The sequence below is a fragment of the Pichia kudriavzevii genome, chromosome 2 (genome assembly GCF_003054445.1).
Source record: "Pichia kudriavzevii chromosome 2, complete sequence".
NCBI lineage: Eukaryota > Fungi > Ascomycota > Pichiomycetes > Pichiales > Pichiaceae > Pichia > Pichia kudriavzevii.
This window is the reverse complement of record NC_042507.1, coordinates 1,582,422-1,606,007: the sequence shown is the minus strand read 5'-3', so window position 1 is coordinate 1,606,007 and position 23,586 is coordinate 1,582,422. Positions and strand designations below refer to the sequence as shown.

The window sequence follows — 23,586 nt, the reverse complement described above, 5'->3', positions numbered from 1 at the left end:
TGAAATTTGCAATGTGGGCGGATGGTACTAACTAATAGTAACTATAATTGGAGAATCTGTGTGCCCGCTTATTCTATTTTGGCCAATTTTGTGGATATATGAGGACCTGAGTGAGCTGCTGATATAGTAGTGTGGTCAATTCCCCGATTCAAGTGTCTGAAATATGCAACAATTGTTAGTGTTAGGCCGACCTAACTCAAGACAGGAATGCTCGAGAAAAAAAAAAGATCGGGAGAGAAAAATAAGGTGAGAGTGTTCACATTGAAAAACTTGGGGGAATTTCCTAATGTAGTAAGCTAAAAAAAAACTTAAACCCAAGAAAATCATGTAGAACAAATTTTGATGTTACTTATCTTTCTTTCTGACGGAGGAGCAAAACAGTTGACAGAGCCGAACAGACTTCATCTAGTATGTCGGGTCCAAGAAAAAATCGTGGCGGCAACTTCAAGGGCAAAAAAGATACTAGGAAATATCTTAGGGGGAAAGAAGGTAAGACAGAGGAGATCAAAAAAGCATTAACACATAGAGCAAGACTTAGGAAAAACTACTTCAAGTTACTAGAGAGAGAAGGACTAGATGTCCCCGATAAAGAGGGTGAAAAGTTAGTGGGTGTTGAAGGTGAATCCTGTCAAGTGGGGGACTCTGGAGATGCTACTGAACACACGAATTCCGCAAAATCTGAAATCGAAATCATAAAGGATAAAATCAAAAACAAGGAAGCGTTGACGTTCCAAGAGAGAATCTTATTGAAAAAGCACAGGCGAGAAACCGACAAACAAATAAAGATGGAGAGAATAAGAGAGAAACTCGAGACCATGAGGAAGAAGAAAATGGAGCGTGAACATAAAACTGAACGTATTCAGAATACAATGACCAGAAAGGGGCAGCCATTGATGGGCCCTAGGATCAACAACTTATTAGATAAGATCAGACAAGACAAAAAGAGCCAATAAGATGTACTTTCAAACTAAGTTTGTAAAGATAAATACTTTTCTAATATATAGCTAAGCATCAAGACTTTATTCTCGATTATAATCCCATGAGGTTATTTTCTCACAGGGTATAACATTGGAACCCACAAACTTGGAGGTCAAAGTGCCTGTGGTAATCAGGTCTGCTTGGCCATTCAACCCAACAGTTACAAAGGACTTTCTATCTTCCTTTTGTTTCTCCCGAAGTGAAATCCACGGACTATAGTCTTCTGTAAATGCTAATCTAGGTACATACCCTATATCTATGAAAGTAGGATTGGTGAACTGCGACTCTAGAGTGACAATCTCTTTGTTGTAATCAGCATACACGTCAATATTTCTGCCTAATGTCAAAGCGTTTGATGTGAATTGGTTTCGATGTTTCTCAATTTGCATTTCTTCAAAACTACTACATCTTAGAGATACGCTGGTATTATTTTGCAAGATCACTATTATTGATAGTCCGTAATCTCCTTTGGATTCTCCTAGGATGGTCAGCTCAAACTTCTTGATGTTTTCGGTAGCTGTGTATAACACACTTTTATTGGTAAACTTGTAATCATCCAATTCATAATAAAATAGTACATTTTTGGAAGAACAAACCACATAGGTTTTCGACTCATAGGGATGGACTAATGTACTAATATCAGATATGGGGGTCTGTTCCTTACTGGAAGATAATACCTTAACATTCACTTTAGACGATTCATGTCTTGATACTCGTAGTAGTCTCAAATGGCCACAAGAATTCTTGCCGACACAAGAACCTACAAGTAAACTAACATGAAACTTGTTTTGTTCTGTGTATGTCCTTAGCTCGGCTAAACAGGTTGGAAACTCCTGATCTTTCCATTCAAATTCAAAGCTGGATTTCAAAGCTTTTGCCTTCTTCTGATCTATAAATATCAGTGGCTGGATGTTATCGTGGATCCCAGGCACTTTGATCAAAACAAGTAAATTCAAAACAGGGTAATTAAGCATCTTCATACATGGAATCCCAAATTTTTTACTTTTGATTATGGTGGTTGGTTCGTGAGCGATTATTGATGTTAACAACCTATTGTCCTGTAAAATTAAACAGTAGTCATAATATGGTAACGCATAAGTCACTGGCTCCGACTCGTCTTCTCCAATGTAAACACGCTCAGGTGTTCCATTTATGTGTTGATCGTATTTCCATAAATACTTTCCTATGAGTAACGTATAATTTTCAAATGGGGAGCTAATACAAATGTCGATAGGAGTCGTATCGCTTAGCTTATTGTATTGCTTTATTTCAAGTGTTACTTCGGCATTTACAATAACTAACTCCCCAACTGCATATTCGCCCGATGTGGAAGAAAAATAAACCAGGTTGTCTCTTTCGACTAATTGATATAAAATAAAATTTCCATGGCAATTCTTTATGATCTTTGATAATTCAATTCTATCTCCCAAAGGTTGTATGTTATTGTTTCTTATATCGTACACCTGTATCGTCCCGTCATTTTCACCTATGACAACATAGGAATCTTTAAAGAATGACAAACAGGTTACCAACGACATGCTTGAAGTTCGCCAGGGAGTGTTGATATCTGTGAATTTAACCAAAACCTCATCTCCACTTTTGGTAACAGCAATAAAGCAAGCACATAATGAAAATTTGTCATCGAGACTTCTAACTGATAATATTACTGTATCTTCACTCAGAATACCCAATTGGCATTCTCCAGGGAGTCTATGTTGAGAAACGATTGTTCCGTTTTCTAGAACATAGAAATGGCCGGTGGATATAGCATAGCTATAACTATCCAAAATAAAGGTATTTTGTATTTGTTCATCAATGGATAAAATCAGGTCAACCTTGTCGTCTCCACGAACGTACCTTACAAGATACGACCTCATTGGACCGCTAAGCCAGAAGTATTCATTTCCCGCATTGTATATTTTAGTTACACCATAAATTTCGAGCAGCTCATGTATTTTTGTGTCATAACCTTGGACTAATCGAGTTAGAGAATGAGCCGATCCACTTCCAGTTAAAGCCCAAAACTGATTGGGCTTATCCTCAATGGAAAAGCGATTCCTTGCTGGTACAACCTCAAAATCATACATTGGATAATTGTTAGGTAAAGAATATAGTGTTTGTATTGTTTCAAATAGAGGCTTACCTTTTTCATATGTTATTTTCCCTAGTTTTGATTCAGATAACCCCATCTCATTAGAAAACTCAAACTCGTATATCCCTGTTGGACTCCCCTCACTATGCTGCATTTCTAACCTAAAAAAGCTAGCAATTGTATTAGCCTTGAACAGTCTGGTCATATTGGATATATATTTGTGCCGCGTTCTGTCATAATAAATGTTGATCAAATAAATTGAAGCATTGTGTGAAGTTGACACCAAAACCTGGCTAAACTGAAGCCCAGTCTCCAAATAATTTTCAGAGTCTTCCGTAAGTATCTTTCTCTTGGGAATATAAAACGTATCTATCATAAAGTTTTTATTTTGTAATGGATACTTCTCTGTGATTGAAGCGTAATCGTCACCTCCAATGCAGAAGGAGAAAGACTTAATGGTATATCCCGTTTCCTGCAAAAATAAGACGCAATTGGTATCTGGCAAAGGTACCATGTGTAAAGGTATTTCAAAAGCTTTTTTCATTGTAATCTTCGACTCCGTAAATTGGGTAAAATCAGTCATACATTTTAAATAAAGTATATTATTCTTCAATTCGGCAAACAGAAACGCATCTGTGTTTTCGTTCAGTGTTAGCATGCATTGATTTACAATTATTCCAGTTTTCAAATTATTCAACCGTGTCAATCGAACCGACATAAAATCTTCTTCATTTATATGTACCTTAAATATAAACTGTAAACAATTTGAACAGGTTAAGAAAATCAGATCACTGTTTGCACTGTAACTAAAACTATAGGTATGATGATCAGATAGCATCCAATTTCCGCGTGCTATTGAACTTCTTGCGCATATTGTAGCAAAATACTTGAACAAGTATGTCTCAAAGTTTTTGTCGTATGTTGCTGTTATATTGATAACCAGGAGGTCGCCGTTTTGTAAAAGTAACAAAAGGAAATCAGGCAAGTGTTCTTTTTTGCCACGAAGCACCTCTGATGCAATAATATTCGACCTGAATACAAATTGGCATTGTCCAAGTGTACAATAGTCAAAGAAAACTTTGAGAGTGTTTTGTCCAAAATGACGTTCAGGCAATTTTACAGACTCGGTATCCATAATTTTGTCATTTCTCGTCTCTAGATCTCCCTCCATATCCAGATCGTCTTCCTTTTCATCATCCTGCTCGGGAAACAGGTGCTTGTATGTATCCAGCTGATTCTTACCCAGTAAAGTCTCCCATTGACTCAATGAAAATCTATTCGGTGGTTTTGAAGCTTCAGGTTCAATGTTAACAGCGGGTTCAATACTATAACGAAAGTCATAAAATACAGAAACCGGAAAACTTGAATGAGATAATACCTTTTTTGTCGCAGGTATTTGTTGCATATCAAACATGAAATGTTTGTTCATAAATATATCAGAGTTTGGAGGAGGCTTATCAAAAGTCCCCCATTAAAGCACTTTGAATTGAAATCTTAGAATTTGGAAAATCATGTTCGCATTAAAGTTCAAGTGGAATACAAGCAAAGACGAAATTTTCCAAGTTTTTTTTTTAACACTATACAATACAATTCTTACAAAGATAATAAGACACGCAACTTTTTATAATACTGCTGAGAATTTTCATTCTCTACCTCCTTCAGTATACGCTGGATTTTTCAATACATGGTCATTCCTATCGATAACACCCGTTGTTGTCTTAAGATCATTTTTCTCGTCATTTAGCTCAAGGTTTTCCTTCTCTTCTTCATCTTCATCAAGTTTATCTAGCTTCTCCTCATTAGTTTTACTATTCAGTCTATATTTCACGTAGTTGGCATGTTTTGTATAATAAGTAAAATTTTTGTCAATTTTATTGTTCTCATTGACAACGCCGTCAACAAAAGAAGCAAGAAACTTTCTTCGTTGTTGAGGTACAACAGAGTTGATATATGATTCATGTTTGTTGAACTTAGAGAAGTTGATGTAGTTTTTCATTCTGGCCTCTTCACGCCTTTTGTATTGATTCAACTTGACCAAGTAGTTTTTCTCTGCAGCTGCTTTTTCCCTGCTTTGAAGCATACTTTCAAATTGAATGTCAGAGACAGGCTTACCATACCTGTGAGGCCTTTTAGTTTCGGCCGAAATCTCATGCACCTTGTTCGTTTGCTTTCGAGCTTCAAGTTTGTCCTGCAGTGCTCTTTCCCTCTGTTTTTTTTCCAAGTCTTTCAATACGTGTAATCTGAAATCAAGAATGTTCTGTTTTACTTTTTCCACCATATCTACAGGAACATCAAATAAATCTTTAGGGTTGACAATGTATGTTTCAGACATTTTTCTGAACCTAGTTAAATAATCATCTTCTTTTTGCTCACTTTCCCTTGCTTTGGCCCCTATTTGTTGGAGTTCGGTAATGTGGAGAATCACTTTCTCTTTCAATGTATTAAGTGGTTTCAAATCAATATCAAATTTTTCGTTTATCCTCTGAAATATAGCCTCTGCACTTTTATCCTTTCCAACATGAATTGTTACCCCTGCTATTTCAAAATTGTCAAAAAACTTCCAAAACATATACAACATCACCACGTCATCAAACCTCACAAAAATATCCTCTCCTCCCTTAACGCCCATATAACTCCATTGGAAAACTTTGCTGATTTCTAAATCTTTGGAGTCACTCTTTAGTTTCAAACTAGGTACGGATCGGTGTATTTCAACAACCAGGTATGTAAGTAGTTCTTCAACTAGCGCCCCATACATCAATATATCCACAGGCACATTGGATATACTAATAACTAATGTCACATTTCCACGTAGCATCTCTTCTAAAGTTATAAAGTGTCTAGCCTTCTCTTTCGGATTGACAAGATGCTCATTTGTGAGATTTTCTTCTTCTTTTTCTACTTCTTCTTCTTCCGCATCCAGTCCAATCTTTTTCGATGTGCTCTGTTGTTCAAAGTATGGTTTCAGTTCAATATTTTCACTTGCCAATATCTTATAAAGACTGGATGTATCCTGAAACACCAAACAAGACAATGCATGTGATCGGTCATAAATAATGTCCAACGTTTTGTTTATTTTCTCGTTGATTTCATCTCTCTTCCCAACACCAATAACCCCTTTATAGTCATCATTATGATAAAAGCTCCTTCTGTAATAGTCTGGTATATATGACATTCTTCTTGTTTACTACTACGAAGGGACAGCCAATGGCTGATAACATTAAAATTCCTCAATATGGTATCGGCACTTTTAAATTAACCCAAATTCATGCTCGTTCGAAATTCTGCTAAGAATATTAAACACTTTTCTAAATTTACAATTATTTCTGAAAAAAAAAAATTCTTACATATTCTGCACATGGCATTTACAGAGTGCTCTCTCTTGATTAATAATATCTAGGGTTATAATAGGTATCCATAGACGACATATGAGTTGATTCTGTTTCAATAATAAATAAGCAAAGGATCTTTTTGTTACAAAAAAATTTATTTTTCTGGTGCTCTACCATCTTCTCTATGAGGGATGTTGTGTCGTCCCTCAGTCATAGCAATTGGGTTATAGTAGTAATACAATGGATACATTGGTTGCATTTGGCTACTTGGAGTTGAAGGTGGTAGATAGTATGGGTATGGGTAATAATAGCCAGCACTGCCTGCAGATGAACTGCCCTGGTGATGCAGAATGTGTGGAGAATGTGGAGGTTGTGAAGGATTTGGAGGAGGAAAATACTGGTCATTTGGTGTCAGATATTGCATTGAATGATTGACAAATGAAAGGCCTTCCTTTTCTGGGAAAGAGTAATACATCGGATATTGGAAGTTTTGTGGGCCCATGATTTTGGGAAAAATGTTGTATTCATGATGTTCAGCATTATCAACAGTTGAGAAAGTATATTCGGTTTTCGGACCACGACTAGAGAATGTAGAACTGGTTCTTATTGCCGATGCATCCTCATCAACTTCAGATTCAGTATGTGGCTCCTTTTTATTAGGATGTAGTTGCAACTCAATTGAATCTTCAGTAAATGAATTTTCAGTATCATCTTTCATTTCTGAGTTTCTCGACTTTATCTTTTGCTCTCTGCTTGAACGAATCTGACACTCATCATGTTCCTTAACGTGAATGGGATGAAAGTTTGAGTGACTATTAAAACTAGAAGCCAAACTTTGCGAATTGATGTATTTATCTTCAGGTCTTTCACCTTGAAAAATCTTACGTTTGCTATTTCTGATATTATACATTTGCTTGAGTTTCAAAGCTTGAGCAAAAGTTTCGGGAATTAGTGGTATGTTATTTACTTGTTGTGGTGTCCCCATCATGCAGTTCTCAACGCTGAAACTATTTCTCATTCTGTAATTCCTGTGGTGACGGTAGCAGTTCCCATGTCTATTTTCATTAACATAACGTTTCTTGAAATTAACTGGAGGAGGTGCCAAATTCAATTTCAAGCCATTGTCATTAGAGCATTTTCTTCTATAGTTGTTGTACATTTCACGATATTGAACATGAATTGTCTTATATTTAAACATTGCATGATTTTCTCGTTCAACAGCAGAGGCAGCAGCTTCCTTTGTTCTAAACTTAATAAAAGCAAAGTTGTTCAAAGGCCTATTCACCAAAATTGCTTCTTTTATCTTTCCATGTCTCTCAAATCTCTCAATTAATTCTTCTTTACTGATTCGTGGATCTAAATGGCCAACAAACACGGAATTTTTGTCAATAGTAACTTCTGGTATATTGCTATATTCATCTTCTAAATTTTGTGCCCACTCTACATTCCAGTTGATTTTAGTTTTCAAATTAGCAAAGGCACTGATGGCATCCTGTCGATATACAAACTTAGAGAACCAATTTTTGAATCTGATATTTTCGTTTTTGTTTACGGTATTTATAACATCGAAAGACTCATTGACTGCTATTAATCTTTCAACATCTCCAAACCGTGATAGAATCTTTCTCATAATTTTTTCTCTAATCCCAGTTCCATTCAACTGCAAATAGAGTGTTCTATTAACCCTTGCTTTCTCACATCTGACTGTTCTTCCATTTAGTATGGAATGTTGGCCTTCATTAATTGCTCTATCGGCATCCTCATCCTTAGCATACTGAACAAATGCGTAAGGGCGATTTGATGGGTCTCTTAAAACTTTAACGAGAGTCAGTTCTCCCCATTGCTTGAAATGTTGCGTCACAGATTCGCAGAGTATATCATCGCTGAGATCAGAAGATAAACTGGCTACAAAGATGCACGCAGAAGGTCTACCTCGGACCTCCTTTGACTCTTTATCGTATGAACCATATTTTTTTTCAGCATCCAAGGTTGCCTCCTCAATACTCTTATCTAAAGATAGAAATTCATCAATATATCTATCTTCCTCATCAGAAGCTTCAAATTCAGAGATGAGACTCACGTTCCCTTTAGTCTGTGCCTTAATGTTGAATGATTTTTTTTGGCTATCTATTGTATCGGTGTCTATGGTTATATTATTGTTATATTCGGAGATGTCTGAATCCGAAATTGAGGACACATCGTCCGCATGTTCATTCTTTGGAATATCAAAGCCTTCTGCATGTAAATCAAAATCGGTTTTTTGCTTTGCCTTGAGATTTGAGGTCTCATTCATCATCGACTCCTTACTATGTGACAAAATATCAAATTGACACATTTATTGTAGTACCTTTTTTTTTTCAATGCTAGTTAGTTTTGAGCCACTTATTTTGGAAACTAAGGAAATAACTTCAAGAAATAAACGAAATTTCTAGTTAGTATCGGTGTTTTTATTAAATTCTTTCCAAAATAACAAACATACTTTTATATTTTTTGACTAGTAAAGGAGTGCAGATATGTTTATATAGTTTCTTTTTACAAACCAATATGATTTATAACTATTATCGATTGGTATGCCTAATATATTAAAGATAGAACAAGACAGCTCAGTTGACAGTGAAAAAAAAAGGATGAGCATTCCTTTAATACGACTTCTGAGACTGTGCTCTCTTTTATAACCAAATCCGGGTATCTTAAATATGAGCCTCCTCCTATTACTTTTTTCGGAAATTTATTGCCCCGTTTTTTGAAACTTGGATCTAATTAATTTGTTCCCCCTTTAAACTCTTTGGAAAGGGTTTTGCCAAATCCCAGAAAACTTATCATATTGGATATTCTCTTTCCAAAGAGGGGGCTCGATGATGAACTTCATTGATGAAGAGTTCCCAAGGCAAAACCCAAGCCTTCCTCCTAGTACAATATGCTTTTCTGAAGGCTTTAAGTTTATATTTTATATGAAAAAAAGTTTTATACACTTAGTGCTTGATTATGGAGGAAAGATAAAGAAGAGGAGGAGTTATGTTTACCTCTATCTGATCAATGTTGTAACAGAGAAGCAAAATGAAACTGTTGGCTCTGCTGAGCCTTCCTTAATTGAGAAGAAAAATAAAGGCCAAAAAAATTACAAATTTTCCATGAAAGATGAAAAAATAAAACAAAAAGTATGATTAAATTCCAAATTTTATATTTCCAACGAACATATTTAGAGTATTGAAAGCAAAACGCACGTCTCAATGCTAGACTATACTGCCAAGTTTGTGTTGGCCCCTATGGTCAGAATAGGAGAGCTTCCAACAAGGCTTCTTGCTCTTAAATATGGTGCCGATCTTGTTTGGGGTCCCGAAATCATTGACAAAAAATTACTCACATGTGAAAGATCGTATAATGAAAAGTTGAATACAGTTGATTTTTGCTCAACAAAAGGAAACAAAAAGATTCCAGGAATGACTGACTTGGTATTTAGGACTTACCCAGAGATGGAGAAAGACAAAGTTGTCTTTCAAATGGGTACTGCAAATGCAGAACTAGCTGTTAAAGCTGCTAAGATCGTCATAAATGATGTTGGTGCAATTGATATTAACGCTGGATGTCCGAAACATTTCTCTATTCACTCAGGAATGGGTGCTGCTTTATTGAGCACTCCTGATTTATTATGCGATATTTTGACAAGTTTGGTAGATGAAGTAGGGAAGCCAAATAACAAACCAATAAGTGTGAAAATAAGACTATTACCTAAGAAGGAGGACACTTTGGTGCTTGTGAGTCGTTTAGTGAAAACAGGTATCACCAATTTAACTGTTCACTGTCGTACTAGAGAGATGAGGAATAGGGAACTACCGATTAGAGATTACTTAGATGAAATCAAACAAATCTGTGTTGATAATAATGTATCTTTTATTATCAACGGACATATCAAAAATTACAACGAGTTTATAGAATTACAGAACAGATACGGCAAAGATGTTGGATGCATGATTGCTTCTGCGGCAGAAATAAATCCCACGTGCTTTAACAAAGAAGGGCCGTTACCTTGGTTTACCGCTGTTAAGGAATTTATCAAGTTTGCCGATAAATTTCAAAACCACCCGGCGAACACAAAGTATTGTATCATCAGAATCATACCTAACGAGAAGAACCAAAATAAGATATACCAACTCGTAACAAAGGCAAAAGAGGCACATGAGATTTCTGATATTATTTTGAATCAAATGGATGATGAAGGAAATTTGGTTGAGGCAAAAAAGAATGTCGTGGCTGAAACCTTATCCAACAAAAGAAAGGCCGAAACTTTGGAACGTAATGTTGAGACCACAAAGGATAAGAAAGTGAAGGCTTAGTTCCAGATTAGTCACAAACTTCAGTTTATAATCTATACTACGTATTTATATACAAGAGGTAGTAATAAAAAAGATTAATAGACGCCTTCAAAATTAAATATCACCACCAAATCCTGGAGGTGTGAAATCCTTGTACTGAGAACTGAAATATCCCAAGACTTTATAGATTTTACCCATATCTTTTAGTCCTGTGCCTGTTAGTCTCTTATATGAATCTACTAATTTCTTTTTCATTTCTTCGTCATCCACATATTTAGACATTTGTTGATCAATACGATATCCTAATCCCATGGAATTCAAAAATTTTCCTTGTTCATCAACAAATGCCTCAAACTTCAGCTCTTTCAAAATTTCCAAGAGACTGCCAAAATCAACATCAATAGATAAATCTACTTCTCCAACGTCGCCTAATGGATTCACAAATTTATGATCTTTGATCCCTCTCAGTGAGTTTACCGGGATAGTAGTAGTACCATAATCAATAATTAAGCCTGCCCCAATATCTGATGATTTAACTATGCCAGCCATCTCATAAAGATATGAGTGGGATTCTGGAGATATTTCAATTTCCGAGCCCTCTGGAAGATCATTGTACCTTGGTGTGGTTTTAGGGATTGCTGTACTTGGTGTTGCATAAGGAGCCTTTACAATACAGAATTCAGCGTCGTGTTTTTTCTCACTAACTGGTTTCTCACTTGTTATTAGGCTGTCCTTCTTAATATCTGGTCGAATATCTACCAGATACTCTCTCCAGCCCTTATCTGTTTTGATGAATCTGTTCATAGGTAAAGCATCGTAAAACTCATGAGCCATAACAAAGTTCATATATGATTTATCATTGCCTAGATCTGGTTTATCATCCTTTAACCATGTGATGCTGTTTCCCCAACGAGAAACAGATTTCCACGTATAATCGTCAATTTTGTCAAGTTTAGCAGATGAATCGCACATTTTCTTGTATTGTTCGTTTATTAAGACGTCCGATTTCTCAATAAATACAACCTCAATAGGGTTGTTATCCTTAATGAATTTGTTTAAGGTTCTCACCATATCATACATCAACGTACCTTTACCAGGTCCAAATTCGATAATTCTAAATTTTTTTTCTTTTATTTTGAAGTTTTCTCTGTTGTAAGTTGCCTGGTGTTTAAGTTGGGCCAAAAAAGCGGCAAAGAACCATAGTCCGCATATCTCACCAAAAGAGGAGCTAATTTCAGGCGAAGTGATGAAATCTCCTGTTTTCGCATCGAGGGGGTTTCTTGTAGTATAGTAGCCGTACTGTGGATCAATCAAACATTGTTTCATAAAGTGAGAAATTGGAATAGGACCAGTAGTTTTTATCATGTTCTTCAGAATGATGGCCAAATTTTCAGAGTTCGATAGACCACTATCAATGGATTCCATACGGGGTCTATCTTTGAAAGTGAATCCACGTTCCGGTAGTTTTATTTCACCATCTGGACCTACCAATGTGGAAAGAAGTTCCTCTTTAGTGATTTCCTGGCCTGTCTCCTCATTTACCAACTTTCCTTTTGAATTGACATTAATTTGTCTAGCAAAAATACCTTTCCTAGGCTGTCTAAACAAAGGACATCTCCGTGCCAAAATCGTTCTAAACATTGTGCGTTATAAAGTGGAGAAATTATTCTATTTCTCCTGTTAGAAAAAGTGTACTTATAGACGAGGTCAAAATTTCATGGTATGCAAACTCGAAAAGGAGATATCGCTTTGGAATCGAAAATTCTCACTCCATCACCACTTCTAATAATATGGACAATTGTTATCATTATGATGACCTCTTTGTAGTTTGTTTTTACCCCAGATTATATCTCCATTTCCTAATTCCGAGGTTCATTATATTTGCAATATGGCTCCAGATATTCCTCTCAATGGACAGGAGCCCTCTAACATGACCAATTCGATTGAGTTGTCACAGGACTTGATTAAATCTACCACTTCTATCTACACGACTAAAACAAAACCAAAAGAAGCACACCCTCAATACAGTCAAAACAGTTATAGTGATGAAATTGAGACTGAAACTGAAGGCGATTGCAGTGGAACAGAAGATGAAATACAATCTCTGGAGTCCATGATTACCTCCAATCCCTTTAGAAAGTGGAAATCCTACAGTCCCTTGTCCTCGTCATCAAGTAGGTACTCCAGGTTCAGTTATTTGTTTAACTTATTAAGTATATTGAGGAAGTTTGTGAAGTACGTGGGTCCTGGATTAATGGTTTCCGTGGCTTATATGGACCCTGGTAATTTCGCCAGTAGTATCGCTTCTGCCCAATTTCAATATAAGTTGTTATTTTCACTAGTCATATCAAACATTATGGCTGGATTTTTACAAATTTTAGCAGGTAAACTAGGCATATGTACAGGTGAAGATTTGGCTGCCAACTCTAAAAAATACTTACCTGCAGGGCTTAACAAAATCATCTACATATTTGCCGAAATTGCTGTGATTGCAACTGATGTGGCAGAAATTATAGGTACTGCCATTGCATTCAACATTATTTTCAATATACCCTTATTGGGCGGTGTATTGCTCTCCATTGTGGACATGCTATTTGTCATTATGGCGTATCGACCAGATGGCCCTATGGTTTTACTAAGAATCTTCGAAGGATTTGTCAGTTTATTGGTTTTTGGAACTGTTATCTGTTTTGCGATTGAGTTAGGCAAAGTCTCACCAACGACTAATTGGAAGGATGTAGCGCTGGGCTTTTTACCTTCCAAAGTGATTTTCACCGATATCAATGGACTATATCTCTCTGCAGCGCTATTAGGAAGTAATTTGATGCCTCATTCCCTATATTTGGGATCTGGAGTTGTTCAGGCAAGAATGAAAGCTTATGATATTAAGATGGGACTCTATAAGATTCCGGCTAAGAAAAAGACAAAAAGCTTATTCAAGTTTGAAGAAGCTGATCAAGATAATGATGTAGCTGAAAAATATAAACCATCAATTCACGCTATTGACGAAACAATGAACTATACAATTGCGGAGTTGATTGTATCGTTAATTACTGTTGCACTATTTGTCAATGCTGCCATTCTTATTGTTGCGGGCTCTGCATTATCGAATCCCATGGATGATGATGGCGATGGTGCTCTAGAAAATGCAGATTTATTTACTTTGCATCATTTACTAACAAGTCATTTATCTAAGGCGGCTGGTTCTGTTTTTGCCTTTGCGTTGCTATGTTCTGGATTATGTGGAGGTACAGTTGTTACAATTGCAGGCCAAATGATAATGGAAGGACATTCAGATGCTAGGATTCCGCCTGGAATAAAAAGAATGATTACTCGTTTCTTGGCTTTGATCCCATGTGTCACTGTTGTGCTGATTGGGGGTAGAGAAGGGTTAAGTACAGTACTAAATGCATCTCAAGTAGTTCTTTCGTTTGTCTTGCCGTTTATCTGCGCACCACTTATCTACTTCACCTCAAATAGAGAAATCATGAAAGTGGAAATATTCGAAGAGGTTAAAACGCCGACAGAGTGTCATGAGCTGGCGATTGTTGGTGGAGCCGCCAAAGGGGGCATTAGTCACAGTAACCCGTCTGTCGAATCTATCTCAGAGGTCGAACAGTATACACAGGAACAAAGCATACCCAATGCAATGAGAAAATATAAAAATATGAGTAACAGCAAAGCTACTACAATCATTGCAGTTATCATCTGGATTATAATAACATTTCTTAACTTCTGGCTTTTAGTTAGTATGGCCTTAGGAGTAGATGTTCCGGTTTAGTCATCTATTACTGTATTGTTTATATACCATTAATTGAGAAAGTACAAGTGTGAAATCAGGAATCAAGGCCCAGTCGAAAAAGATGAGCCTCCAAATTTTGTAGGCGCTGTAAAATGATTTTTTTTTTTTCTTCATGAGAGAAAAGATGATATATTTCGTCAGCTTGATGTTAAGAAAGTCGTTGTCGATTGTATTTCAGCTGAAGTGAGAGAGTGATACGGGTCAACTACTGTCATGTCTGACTTGCACGAACTTTGCTATTTTAAAAGCAGGCCGATCACGAGAGATGTGTATCTTACACCTTTGAAAGAATACCTCAAGGCAGGTATTCCTGCAACTTACACTACTGAAGAAGCTTACAACTACGAAAATGATATTGAAGAAGAGCCATCTAGTACAACTACTCCGATGCATTTGATTTGCGAGTATGTTCCTAAAGACTTGACTGAAGAAGAAGAGGACGTTGTTTTGTTGATGATGGAAACGTTATGGTTGAATGGTGCCGGGTGGTGTTTAACAAACGACAAGAACGAAACGCCAGGATGTGTTTTGTTGAGAAGGGGGTTGCATGGATCCAAGTTCTGGGAGAGCTGTGTTGATTCTGGTGTACGTGCTGAAGTTCTATTAAGAAAATTGAACGATCCTAATGTTGAGTTTCTAGAGGAAGAGGAAGTAGGCTATAACGAGGTTGAGTCTGAAGAAATTCCTGAACTTGTTGAAGAAAGAAGTGAGCGCCGGAGTGGTGCATGGGAGAGGGGACAGTCACAGCAGTTTTCTGAAGAGACAGAAGAGCCTATTGAGAAAAAACAGAAGGTGAATATTAATGAAGTTGAAGAGATGTATAACGGGCCTGCAGGTGCCACGGATACTTACCTTAAAACCAAGCTAGAATATAAGGATGGGGCGTTGGTCACCAAGGATGGATCTGATGGTGTTATGATGCAATGGGAAGAAGAATTGATGAAGGCTGGCTGTGAGTCCCTATTCAAGTCCATTGAAGATCCACAAGAGGTAAACGTTTTGAATATTGGTTTTGGAATGGGTATAATCGATACCATGATCCAGGCGAGGAACCCAACTAAGCATTACATTTCAGAGGCACACCCCGACGTATTGAAAAAGCTGAGACAGGACGGGTGGTACGAGAAGGAGAATGTTATTATTTTAGAAGGTAAATGGCAGGAGACTCTACCTAAATTACTAACTGAAGGTGTTTTCTTCGATGGAATTTACTATGATACTTTCAGTGAGCACTATGAAGATATGGTTGAAGATCTGTTTGATGTGGTAGTTGGATTGTTGAAACCGACTGGTACGTTTTCTTTCTTCAACGGTTTGGGTGCAGATAGACTAGTTTGTTACGAAGTTTACAAAAAAGTTGTAGATTTGGATTTATCCAATTACGGATTGTCTGTCACATTCAAAGAAATGGACGCACCAGTGACAACGTTGGAACAAAGTGATGATAGTGAAGACTCTGTTTGGAAGGATATCAAGCGTGCCTACTGGCGCTGTCCCGTGTATTACCACCCGGAAGTTACCTTCATGTAAATTCACAAAACCAACACAAGTAACCAATTCTGAAATGTATAGCCTAATCAGGAAGTTAGACTGGAATTTTTTTTTTTTCCCCCGAATTTTTCACTCGTTTTGATTCTCAATGATTTTTTTTTTTTCCGTCAGTTTTAAGTTTTCTCAACGTTTGGCTAATATATGTGTATACAGGAGATGGAGGATATAGTTTACCATTTGGATGCTGTCTTTTAAGTTCTTGACTCACGGTTTCCAGAACACAAGAGTGCCACAATATGTCCCTAGAAATGTCTCTCTCTCTTCTCTCCTTGGCTGAGCCAACCCCAGAAGGTGCGTCACCAGTTAAGTCTCTTGTCTTCAAACCAAAGACTGCGAAGACCGCAACTCCAGTTCCAATTGTTGTCGTTGCATTAACATCCACTACAACCCCATCCGGTGTCATCGCCAAGGCTGCGGATGCGAAGGATCCAAGATTAGCAAGAAATGAGCTGACCACCGAGTTTTTCGGTGTTCCAGCAGCTGATTTTTCTATTGCGTCTTTAGGTGAAAAACATCTTGATGGAAAAGTCAAAGTCATTCTTGACTCTCAGATCGAAAATACAGATTCTGCTCAATACGTTCTAGAAAATGCTTCTGGAAAGTTGATTTTAACAGGCAAACAGTTAACTGGCTTCCTCTCGGCTTTCCAATATAAAGTTGTTGATTTTGAAGCCGAAGCAAATGCTGCCCCAGCACCTGCTCCAGCCTCAAAGAAACCGGCACAACAAAAGCAGCAGGCTTCGGATGCAGCATTGGATGATGCCAAGCTGATTGGTGTCACTGTGGATAAGGAAAAGGATTTCCCAGGATGGTACCAACAGATTCTAACTAAGGGTGAAATGTTGGACTATTACGATGTTTCTGGTTGTTATATCATGAGACCAGCATCTTACGCAGTTTGGGAGCAAATCCAAAAATTCTTTGATGAGAAGATTAAATCTGATGGTGTTTCTAATGCTTACTTCCCTATGTTTGTCTCTTCTAAGGTTTTGGAAAAGGAAAAGGACCACATTGAAGGTTTTGCACCTGAAGTTGCTTGGGTCACCAAGGCAGGTAAGTCTGATTTAGAAGAACCAATTGCAATCAGACCAACTTCTGAAACCGTTATGTATCCATACTATGCTAAATGGATTAGGTCTCACAGAGATTTACCTTTTAAGATGAACCAGTGGAATTCTGTTGTTAGATGGGAATTCAAACACCCACAACCTTTCCTAAGAACTAGAGAGTTCTTATGGCAAGAGGGGCATACAGTTCACTTGACCCATGAAGATGCGGAACAACAAGTTCTTAGAATCCTAGATTGGTATGAAGAGATTTACAGAACTCTTTTAGCGGTTCCAGTTGTTAAAGGTGTTAAAACTGAAAATGAAAAGTTTGCAGGTGGTAAATTCACAACCACTGTGGAAGGTTATATCCCAACTACTGGTAGAGGTATTCAAGGTGCTACTTCTCACCACTTGGGTCAAAACTTCTCTAAGATGTTCAACATTACCGTCGAAAATCCAGAGGGTCCAGATAAGCCAAAGATTTACACCCATCAAACTTCATGGGGCTTGTCTACCAGAGTCATTGGTGTCATGGTCATGATCCACTCTGATAACAAGGGTTTAGTTATCCCACCAAGGGTTTCTCAATATCAAGCTGTTGTTATTCCAGTTGGTTTGACTTCCAAGACTACAAAGGAAGTCGAAGAAAACGTCTACTCTTCATGTAAGGACTTGGAGTCCAAATTGAAGGCACAAGGCATTAGAGTAACTTCTGATTACAGAGACAACTATTCTCCTGGTTGGAAGTTTGCCAACTGGGAATTGAAGGGTGTCCCTGTCAGACTTGAGGTTGGTCCAAAGGACCTTGCCAACAAATCTGTTCTAGCGGTTAGAAGAGATACTGGTGCCAAGGTTTCCATCAAGTTAGATGAATTGGATACTAAGTTACCGGAGTTGTTGGACGCAATTCATGACAACCTGTATGAAACTGCAAAGGAAAAATTTGATACTCACAGAGTGCAGGTCAGTGAATGGAAGGATTTCATTCATCAATTGAACCAAAAGAACGTCGTTCTCGCACCATGGTGTGGTGTTCCAGAATGTGAAGATGATATCAAGGACAGCTCTGCAAAGAAGGATGACGGTGAGGAATATGAACAAGACGAAAAGGCACCATCTATGGGTGCTAAGTCCTTGTGTATTCCTTACTACCAACCTCTACTAAAGAGAGGCACTAAGTGTATCAAGTGTAGTAGACTTGCCATCAATTACACCATGTTTGGTAGATCCTACTAATTTTTATTATACTGTATATCACGCTTTATAAACATCTCATTTGCAAGCTAATAATATATGAAGAGCAATAAAAGCAAATTACATGTTCAAGTGCAAATGCAAGGATCCCTTGCAACAAAAACAAAGCGAGATTTGTTTTACTCCAAAAAAAAAACCATTCTTAGTCACAATTCCCTTCAGTTTTTATCAGTACAATCCACAAGACCATCTTATCCAAATAATGCTTAGTTCCAAATTGAGAACGGTTGGTAGATTTTCATCTTTTGGGAACAAGTTTCAACACCGTCATCTGGCAACAAAGTTTGAGTTACCTCTTTGTACCAAAGAGTTGTTGCAAACTAATACGCCGGCTTCAGATACACATGTTCAAGTTAACGGTTGGGTGGCATCGTCACGAATTTCTAAGAACGTTGCGTTTATCGATATTAATGATGGTACATGTGAAGAAAATGTTCAATGCGTAATACGCCCCCCTACCCTTTTGCCTGCCGATATTAAAAATGGTGCAGGTATACAAATTAATGGAATTTGGTCAGAAGGTAAAGGTAAACAGAAATACGAGCTTCAGGTCAACGACAAAGCAGAAGGCAATGTTAAAATATTAGGTGGTGTGGATGCATTGTTTCCAATGATTAAGAAGGACCATACCCCACAATACCTGAGAACAATACCAGAATATAGGTGGAGAGACCCTTCGATGGCTTCAATTTTGAGATTCCGCTCACAAGTTGAAACGACGTTGGTTAATTTCTTTGATGCTGAATCATTTACAAAGACACATCCACCTCTTGTAACAGCGTCGGATTGTGAAGGTGCTGGTGAGCTCTTTAAAATTGAATCTAATTCTAAAATTGGAACAGAGGAGCAATTCTTCGGCAAAGACGCATATTTGACTGTTTCTACCCAATTACATTTAGAGACGCTATGCTCAGCTTTGAACCGGGTTTGGACCTTGACCCCTTGCTTCAGAGCAGAAGAAAGTGATACTAACAGGCATTTATCTGAATTTTGGATGCTGGAAGTTGAGGTTGCATTCATTGATAGAATTTCTCAGTTGACAAAGTTTTCCGAAAAAATGATTAAATCTGTTGTCTCAAACTTAGTTGAAGATAAAAACAACATGAGAACTAACCTCTTGAAAACAGCTCGTAGTAATGAGACTGCTGAATTAATGAAGAATAGGTGGGAAATGTTACTTGCGAAAGAATGGGATTCCGTGACTTATACTCAGGCAATAAAAATTATACATGAAGCACACGATTCAGGTAAGGTAAAGTTTAGTGCTAGACCTTCATGGGGTGATTCTCTGGGATCCGAGCATGAAAAATGGTTAGCAGGAGTTTACTTTAAAAACCCTGTATTTGTTACCGACTACCCCCTGGAAGAGAAGGCTTTTTATATGAAAATTAACGAACCAACTCTGGGAGAGGAGGCGCCTACTGTTGCCTGTTTTGATTTGCTTGTTCCTGATATTGGCGAGTTGATAGGTGGTTCTTTGAGAGAACATAATCTAGAAAATCTAAAACGAGAAATTTCTAGAAGAGGAATGAGTCCAGACCCTTTAAGTTGGTACTTCAAAATCTGCGAGAACGGTTCTGTTCCACATGGAGGTTATGGAATGGGATTTGAAAGATTGTTACAGTACTTGAGTTGTACTGAAAATATCAGAGATGTGATTCCATTTCCAAGAAGTGCGGACAACTGTTTATGTTGAGAAATTAGATTACACCATAATGCATGTACATAGAATCTGTAATTATAAAGAATATAAAATTTAGCAAAGATATCGTGTTGATGTGACAAAAGAGAATTATTTATAATTCAATGTCCTTGACGTTGTGGCTCTTAAATTTTTTATTTGCTCTATCTAAACTTCTAATAGATAGACGATCGCCAACTAACTCAAAGTCGATCACCTCGTCAGCACACCCCCATTCAATGCTAAATGTAAATCTCGTGTTTTTCTTTGGAATCATTTTCAATCCACCAAGACACTCATTTGCAGAATATGGAATTTTAACTTCGAAGGAGATATCATCTTTCCAGTTATTCTTACGAGGAACAATCATTAAAAAATAAGATTGAGACTCCCATAAAACTATACCTTCTAGGCCTATATTGGTAGGACACGAGGAATGTGTTACTTTGAAAAAAGCTCCAACATATTCGGCGCTTGCCAATTTGGCAGTTGCTACTTCAATAGTTCTTGACCCCTCGAGTAACTCTCTCATGTAGTCCTTCCATAAGTTGTTCATCTCAATGAAATCTTCAAATCTGAGAACCTTTTTGCACATTGGTAGACTGGCAACATCCACTTGTAATATTTTGGGATTCTTCCTGGCCATTTTGTGTAACTTTTTGGCGATTCCTTCCTGTAATTTAAGAGACTCTTGAATGAACTTTTTGAACTCATTTTTTGTCTTAAGATGATTGAATTTGTTATCTTTTGAAAGAGCCTTCCCCTTGGAAAATAAAAACTGGTTTATATCCTGTGAGTCCTTTTGCTGTTCCTTCACATTCTCCAGTTTATATTCTCCCCCATCAGTGGATTCCAGGACTAAATAATTTTTCTGTGAAGCATCTGCCGAATATCTTTGCTCTAAGTACTGCAACACATCACCACTTCCATTAAATTTCGCACATCTTGATAATAGCAAGTGCTCTATGGCATTGGACCGATCCATTATGATGGGTGGACAGACTATCTTTACCTAAATTATTCCCGAAAAAGAAACCTAATCATTCATAGCTTACTATATATGATACTCATCCTGTAAAAAAAAAAAAAAAAACCTCAGAGGTTGAGCCACGGCTCGTCTCTAATAATGTTTTATAAATTGAACTATACCACTTTTCTTCTACACAAAAATACCTTGAAATCCTTTTGGTTGAAGCATTATATCCCACGCATGTCCTTTCATTGAATTATCCCACTGAAATTCAAGGAAATGTACAACTCGCACTAGGGCTTCTGATTTCTTAATCTCTCCAAAAGTTTTCACTCTGTATATTAAATACTCTCTCTGTTCAGGATCTGTTACTGCCAACCCGGCAATAAGTGTTTGCCAAAGACAAATGCCACCAGCTTGGGAATGTAAACTCACCTTATGTAAAGACTTAAAGAACGTGACCAGCTCCTCTTGTACATCAGGGAAATCAGATGATAGTTCGGGATTTAAAAGTTTTGTTAACAAAATATAGGATGCTTTTGCTGCCATTATTCCAACGTGACAACTCTCTTCCAATTTACACTGAATTATTTTAGCCAACTTAAATTTTGTTTCAGAAGGCAAGAAAGGAGAAGTATAATATTGGGCATGTCTTTGCAACGTGTGAGCAACTTCGTGGTTGTGTGAATCCAGTGGATACTTGTAACGTAGCCAGTTGGCCTTTGCTACAAGCTCAAAGGCAAATAAAGAAGCACCCATTATAGGATTGTTCATCCATTTCACCGGGCAATCAAAAATAGGGGTCTTCAAGTATGGAACCAAATCTTCAAATACTCGAAATGGAGATGTCACATAGGGCACGAGGTTAGGATCGAAATTGAGCAAGCCAACGCAATAGTTATATAGAAAGCTCTCGATAATTGTTCGTTCAAATGCAGAAACACTAATTGCCGTATCCCCAAAATCAGAAAAAATGTCATCTTTAATTGCTATTTTTGAGGTTGTATAGTCTGGGACTTTCGAGATATTTCTAAATCTGATTGTTTTGGTATGATGAGATAGATTGTCAAATATATCATTCAACTCATCCCTTAGTATAAATTGATTATAGTAATCTTCTAGTGCAGCTTGACTAGAACTGATTTCATCACCGTCTTCATTGTCGACAACAAGTGGCCCCTTATTTTTTCTTAGGTTTCGTTCTTTTATTCCAATCCAATAATATATTATCTTCAGCGATGCATACAAGAACAATCCATTTCTGATCTCATTTTGGCACTGATATCGCTCTCTTAGCGTCATTATTACAAAACTAACCAATACTAAATCTTCTTTCCCTCCAATAGTTTCATCACTATTGATTATGTCGTGAAATGCAGACATTGAACTGTGATATTCTAGTTCGGAAGATTGTCTGAATTCCCTATTCTGCCATGATAAGAAACTTGCGCCTGCTGCGTAAAAAAGCCTTCTTTGAGCATAATTGTTTATTCCTGTTGGGATGACAATATTAGAGAACTGCAATTTCTCATGTGTTAGTTGAGGCGAAACAGCCACTAGAAATCCATTAATAAATGCATCTAAACAGTGCGTTTCTATACTTGACATTTTGAAGCTGGAAGAAAAAATACCTTGAATTGATTGGAAATGCCTACTGTTTATATGTTGCATGTATTTTTTAAGGATAAGATCATTTTTGACATCATTTTCTTGGACAGTAATTTGTTTGGAAGAACCAGTTGTTTCTATAACTGTTGGTTGGCCTGTGTCTATAGATTGCTCTGACTCCTTCTTATTTTTGTTTTTGTTCTTATTCTTATTCATATCCCTTTCAGCCCTATACACATGGCAATGGGAAATAAATTTTATATTTCCACTCTTTTTGGTTTTTATGGGCTTATAATTGTCCATACTTTGGACTGATTCCCTCTTGAATGACCATTCACAAAGATATCCACTTTTGATACAGTTTTGACAATGCGGTTTTGTCTCATCACACTTGATCTTCCTTTTACGACAACAGAGACATCCTGTAGTCACTCTTCTGAATTTCTTTTCTTTAGTTGTTGGAGCCATGTCCTTGTAGACACAGGTACTTGACAACAATGAGAAAGATCTAGCATGGCTAAAAACATTCTTTGACTGAGAAGGTCCATTGGTGAATTACCCTATCCTGTAATCAATATACAATAGGATCCGCTTATCTGCAGCCTCGCTCTCCCAAATAGGAAGCTTGTTTCGGCTAACTCTATTGGTTATTTTTTCTTTTTTTTTTTGGCTCATAGGTGGAATGCAAAGAGATAGTAAATAGACAAAAGTTGCCCGGGTCACTGCAGGTTTCCAAGTAAAGAACAGCTGGCACAACCAGTCTGCGCATTGCAGGATCCGCTTCACGTAATTTATTCCAGTATCAAATGCACAACAACTTCGTGAGGCAACCTATCTTGTGTTTGAAAAGCCCTTTGGGTGTTTGGGGACTCGCAATTCAATTTGTTTGCAAAATGCTTGTTATTGCGCACCCCAGTACGGCATATAATGTGGAGGTTCTTTATTACCTTTGGTGT

At 37.3% G+C, this 23,586-nt stretch overlaps 12 protein-coding genes across 12 annotated transcripts; 6 read left to right on the top strand and 6 right to left on the bottom strand.

The window, feature by feature from the left end:
* Positions 1-410: 410 nt before the first annotated feature.
* On the top strand, positions 411-953 carry C5L36_0B07600 (uncharacterized protein; the record flags this gene model as incomplete). The annotated part of the gene is made up of 1 exon (XM_029465129.1): positions 411-953. The coding sequence occupies one exon, from the start codon at positions 411-413 to the stop codon at positions 951-953; it is 543 nt and encodes a 180-aa protein (XP_029320988.1).
* Positions 954-1,019: 66 nt separating this feature from the next.
* C5L36_0B07590 (uncharacterized protein) lies at positions 1,020-4,499 on the bottom strand (the record flags this gene model as incomplete). Its single annotated transcript, XM_029465128.1, has 1 exon — positions 1,020-4,499. One exon carries the CDS (start codon positions 4,497-4,499, stop codon positions 1,020-1,022), a length of 3,480 nt encoding a protein of 1,159 aa, XP_029320987.1.
* Positions 4,500-4,712: 213 nt separating this feature from the next.
* Positions 4,713-6,245, bottom strand: C5L36_0B07585 (uncharacterized protein; the record flags this gene model as incomplete). Its single annotated transcript, XM_029465127.1, has 1 exon — positions 4,713-6,245. The coding sequence occupies one exon, from the start codon at positions 6,243-6,245 to the stop codon at positions 4,713-4,715; it is 1,533 nt and encodes a 510-aa protein (XP_029320986.1).
* A 311-nt stretch (positions 6,246-6,556) lies between these two features.
* Positions 6,557-8,737, bottom strand: C5L36_0B07580 (uncharacterized protein; the record flags this gene model as incomplete). The annotated part of the gene is made up of 1 exon (XM_029465126.1): positions 6,557-8,737. The coding sequence occupies one exon, from the start codon at positions 8,735-8,737 to the stop codon at positions 6,557-6,559; it is 2,181 nt and encodes a 726-aa protein (XP_029320985.1).
* An 895-nt stretch (positions 8,738-9,632) lies between these two features.
* C5L36_0B07570 (uncharacterized protein) lies at positions 9,633-10,736 on the top strand (the record flags this gene model as incomplete). Its single annotated transcript, XM_029465125.1, has 1 exon — positions 9,633-10,736. The coding sequence occupies one exon, from the start codon at positions 9,633-9,635 to the stop codon at positions 10,734-10,736; it is 1,104 nt and encodes a 367-aa protein (XP_029320984.1).
* Positions 10,737-10,829: 93 nt separating this feature from the next.
* C5L36_0B07560 (uncharacterized protein) lies at positions 10,830-12,356 on the bottom strand (the record flags this gene model as incomplete). The annotated part of the gene is made up of 1 exon (XM_029465124.1): positions 10,830-12,356. The coding sequence occupies one exon, from the start codon at positions 12,354-12,356 to the stop codon at positions 10,830-10,832; it is 1,527 nt and encodes a 508-aa protein (XP_029320983.1).
* Positions 12,357-12,603: 247 nt separating this feature from the next.
* C5L36_0B07550 (uncharacterized protein) lies at positions 12,604-14,496 on the top strand (the record flags this gene model as incomplete). The annotated part of the gene is made up of 1 exon (XM_029465123.1): positions 12,604-14,496. The coding sequence occupies one exon, from the start codon at positions 12,604-12,606 to the stop codon at positions 14,494-14,496; it is 1,893 nt and encodes a 630-aa protein (XP_029320982.1).
* A 234-nt stretch (positions 14,497-14,730) lies between these two features.
* Positions 14,731-16,047, top strand: C5L36_0B07540 (uncharacterized protein; the record flags this gene model as incomplete). Its single annotated transcript, XM_029465122.1, has 1 exon — positions 14,731-16,047. One exon carries the CDS (start codon positions 14,731-14,733, stop codon positions 16,045-16,047), a length of 1,317 nt encoding a protein of 438 aa, XP_029320981.1.
* Positions 16,048-16,304: 257 nt separating this feature from the next.
* C5L36_0B07530 (uncharacterized protein) lies at positions 16,305-18,353 on the top strand (the record flags this gene model as incomplete). Its single annotated transcript, XM_029465121.1, has 1 exon — positions 16,305-18,353. One exon carries the CDS (start codon positions 16,305-16,307, stop codon positions 18,351-18,353), a length of 2,049 nt encoding a protein of 682 aa, XP_029320980.1.
* Positions 18,354-18,435: 82 nt separating this feature from the next.
* Positions 18,436-20,067, top strand: C5L36_0B07520 (uncharacterized protein; the record flags this gene model as incomplete). The annotated part of the gene is made up of 1 exon (XM_029465120.1): positions 18,436-20,067. The coding sequence occupies one exon, from the start codon at positions 18,436-18,438 to the stop codon at positions 20,065-20,067; it is 1,632 nt and encodes a 543-aa protein (XP_029320979.1).
* Positions 20,068-20,167: 100 nt separating this feature from the next.
* C5L36_0B07510 (uncharacterized protein) lies at positions 20,168-21,037 on the bottom strand (the record flags this gene model as incomplete). The annotated part of the gene is made up of 1 exon (XM_029465119.1): positions 20,168-21,037. The coding sequence occupies one exon, from the start codon at positions 21,035-21,037 to the stop codon at positions 20,168-20,170; it is 870 nt and encodes a 289-aa protein (XP_029320978.1).
* A 174-nt stretch (positions 21,038-21,211) lies between these two features.
* C5L36_0B07500 (uncharacterized protein) lies at positions 21,212-23,098 on the bottom strand (the record flags this gene model as incomplete). The annotated part of the gene is made up of 1 exon (XM_029465118.1): positions 21,212-23,098. The coding sequence occupies one exon, from the start codon at positions 23,096-23,098 to the stop codon at positions 21,212-21,214; it is 1,887 nt and encodes a 628-aa protein (XP_029320977.1).
* Positions 23,099-23,586: the final 488 nt, after the last annotated feature.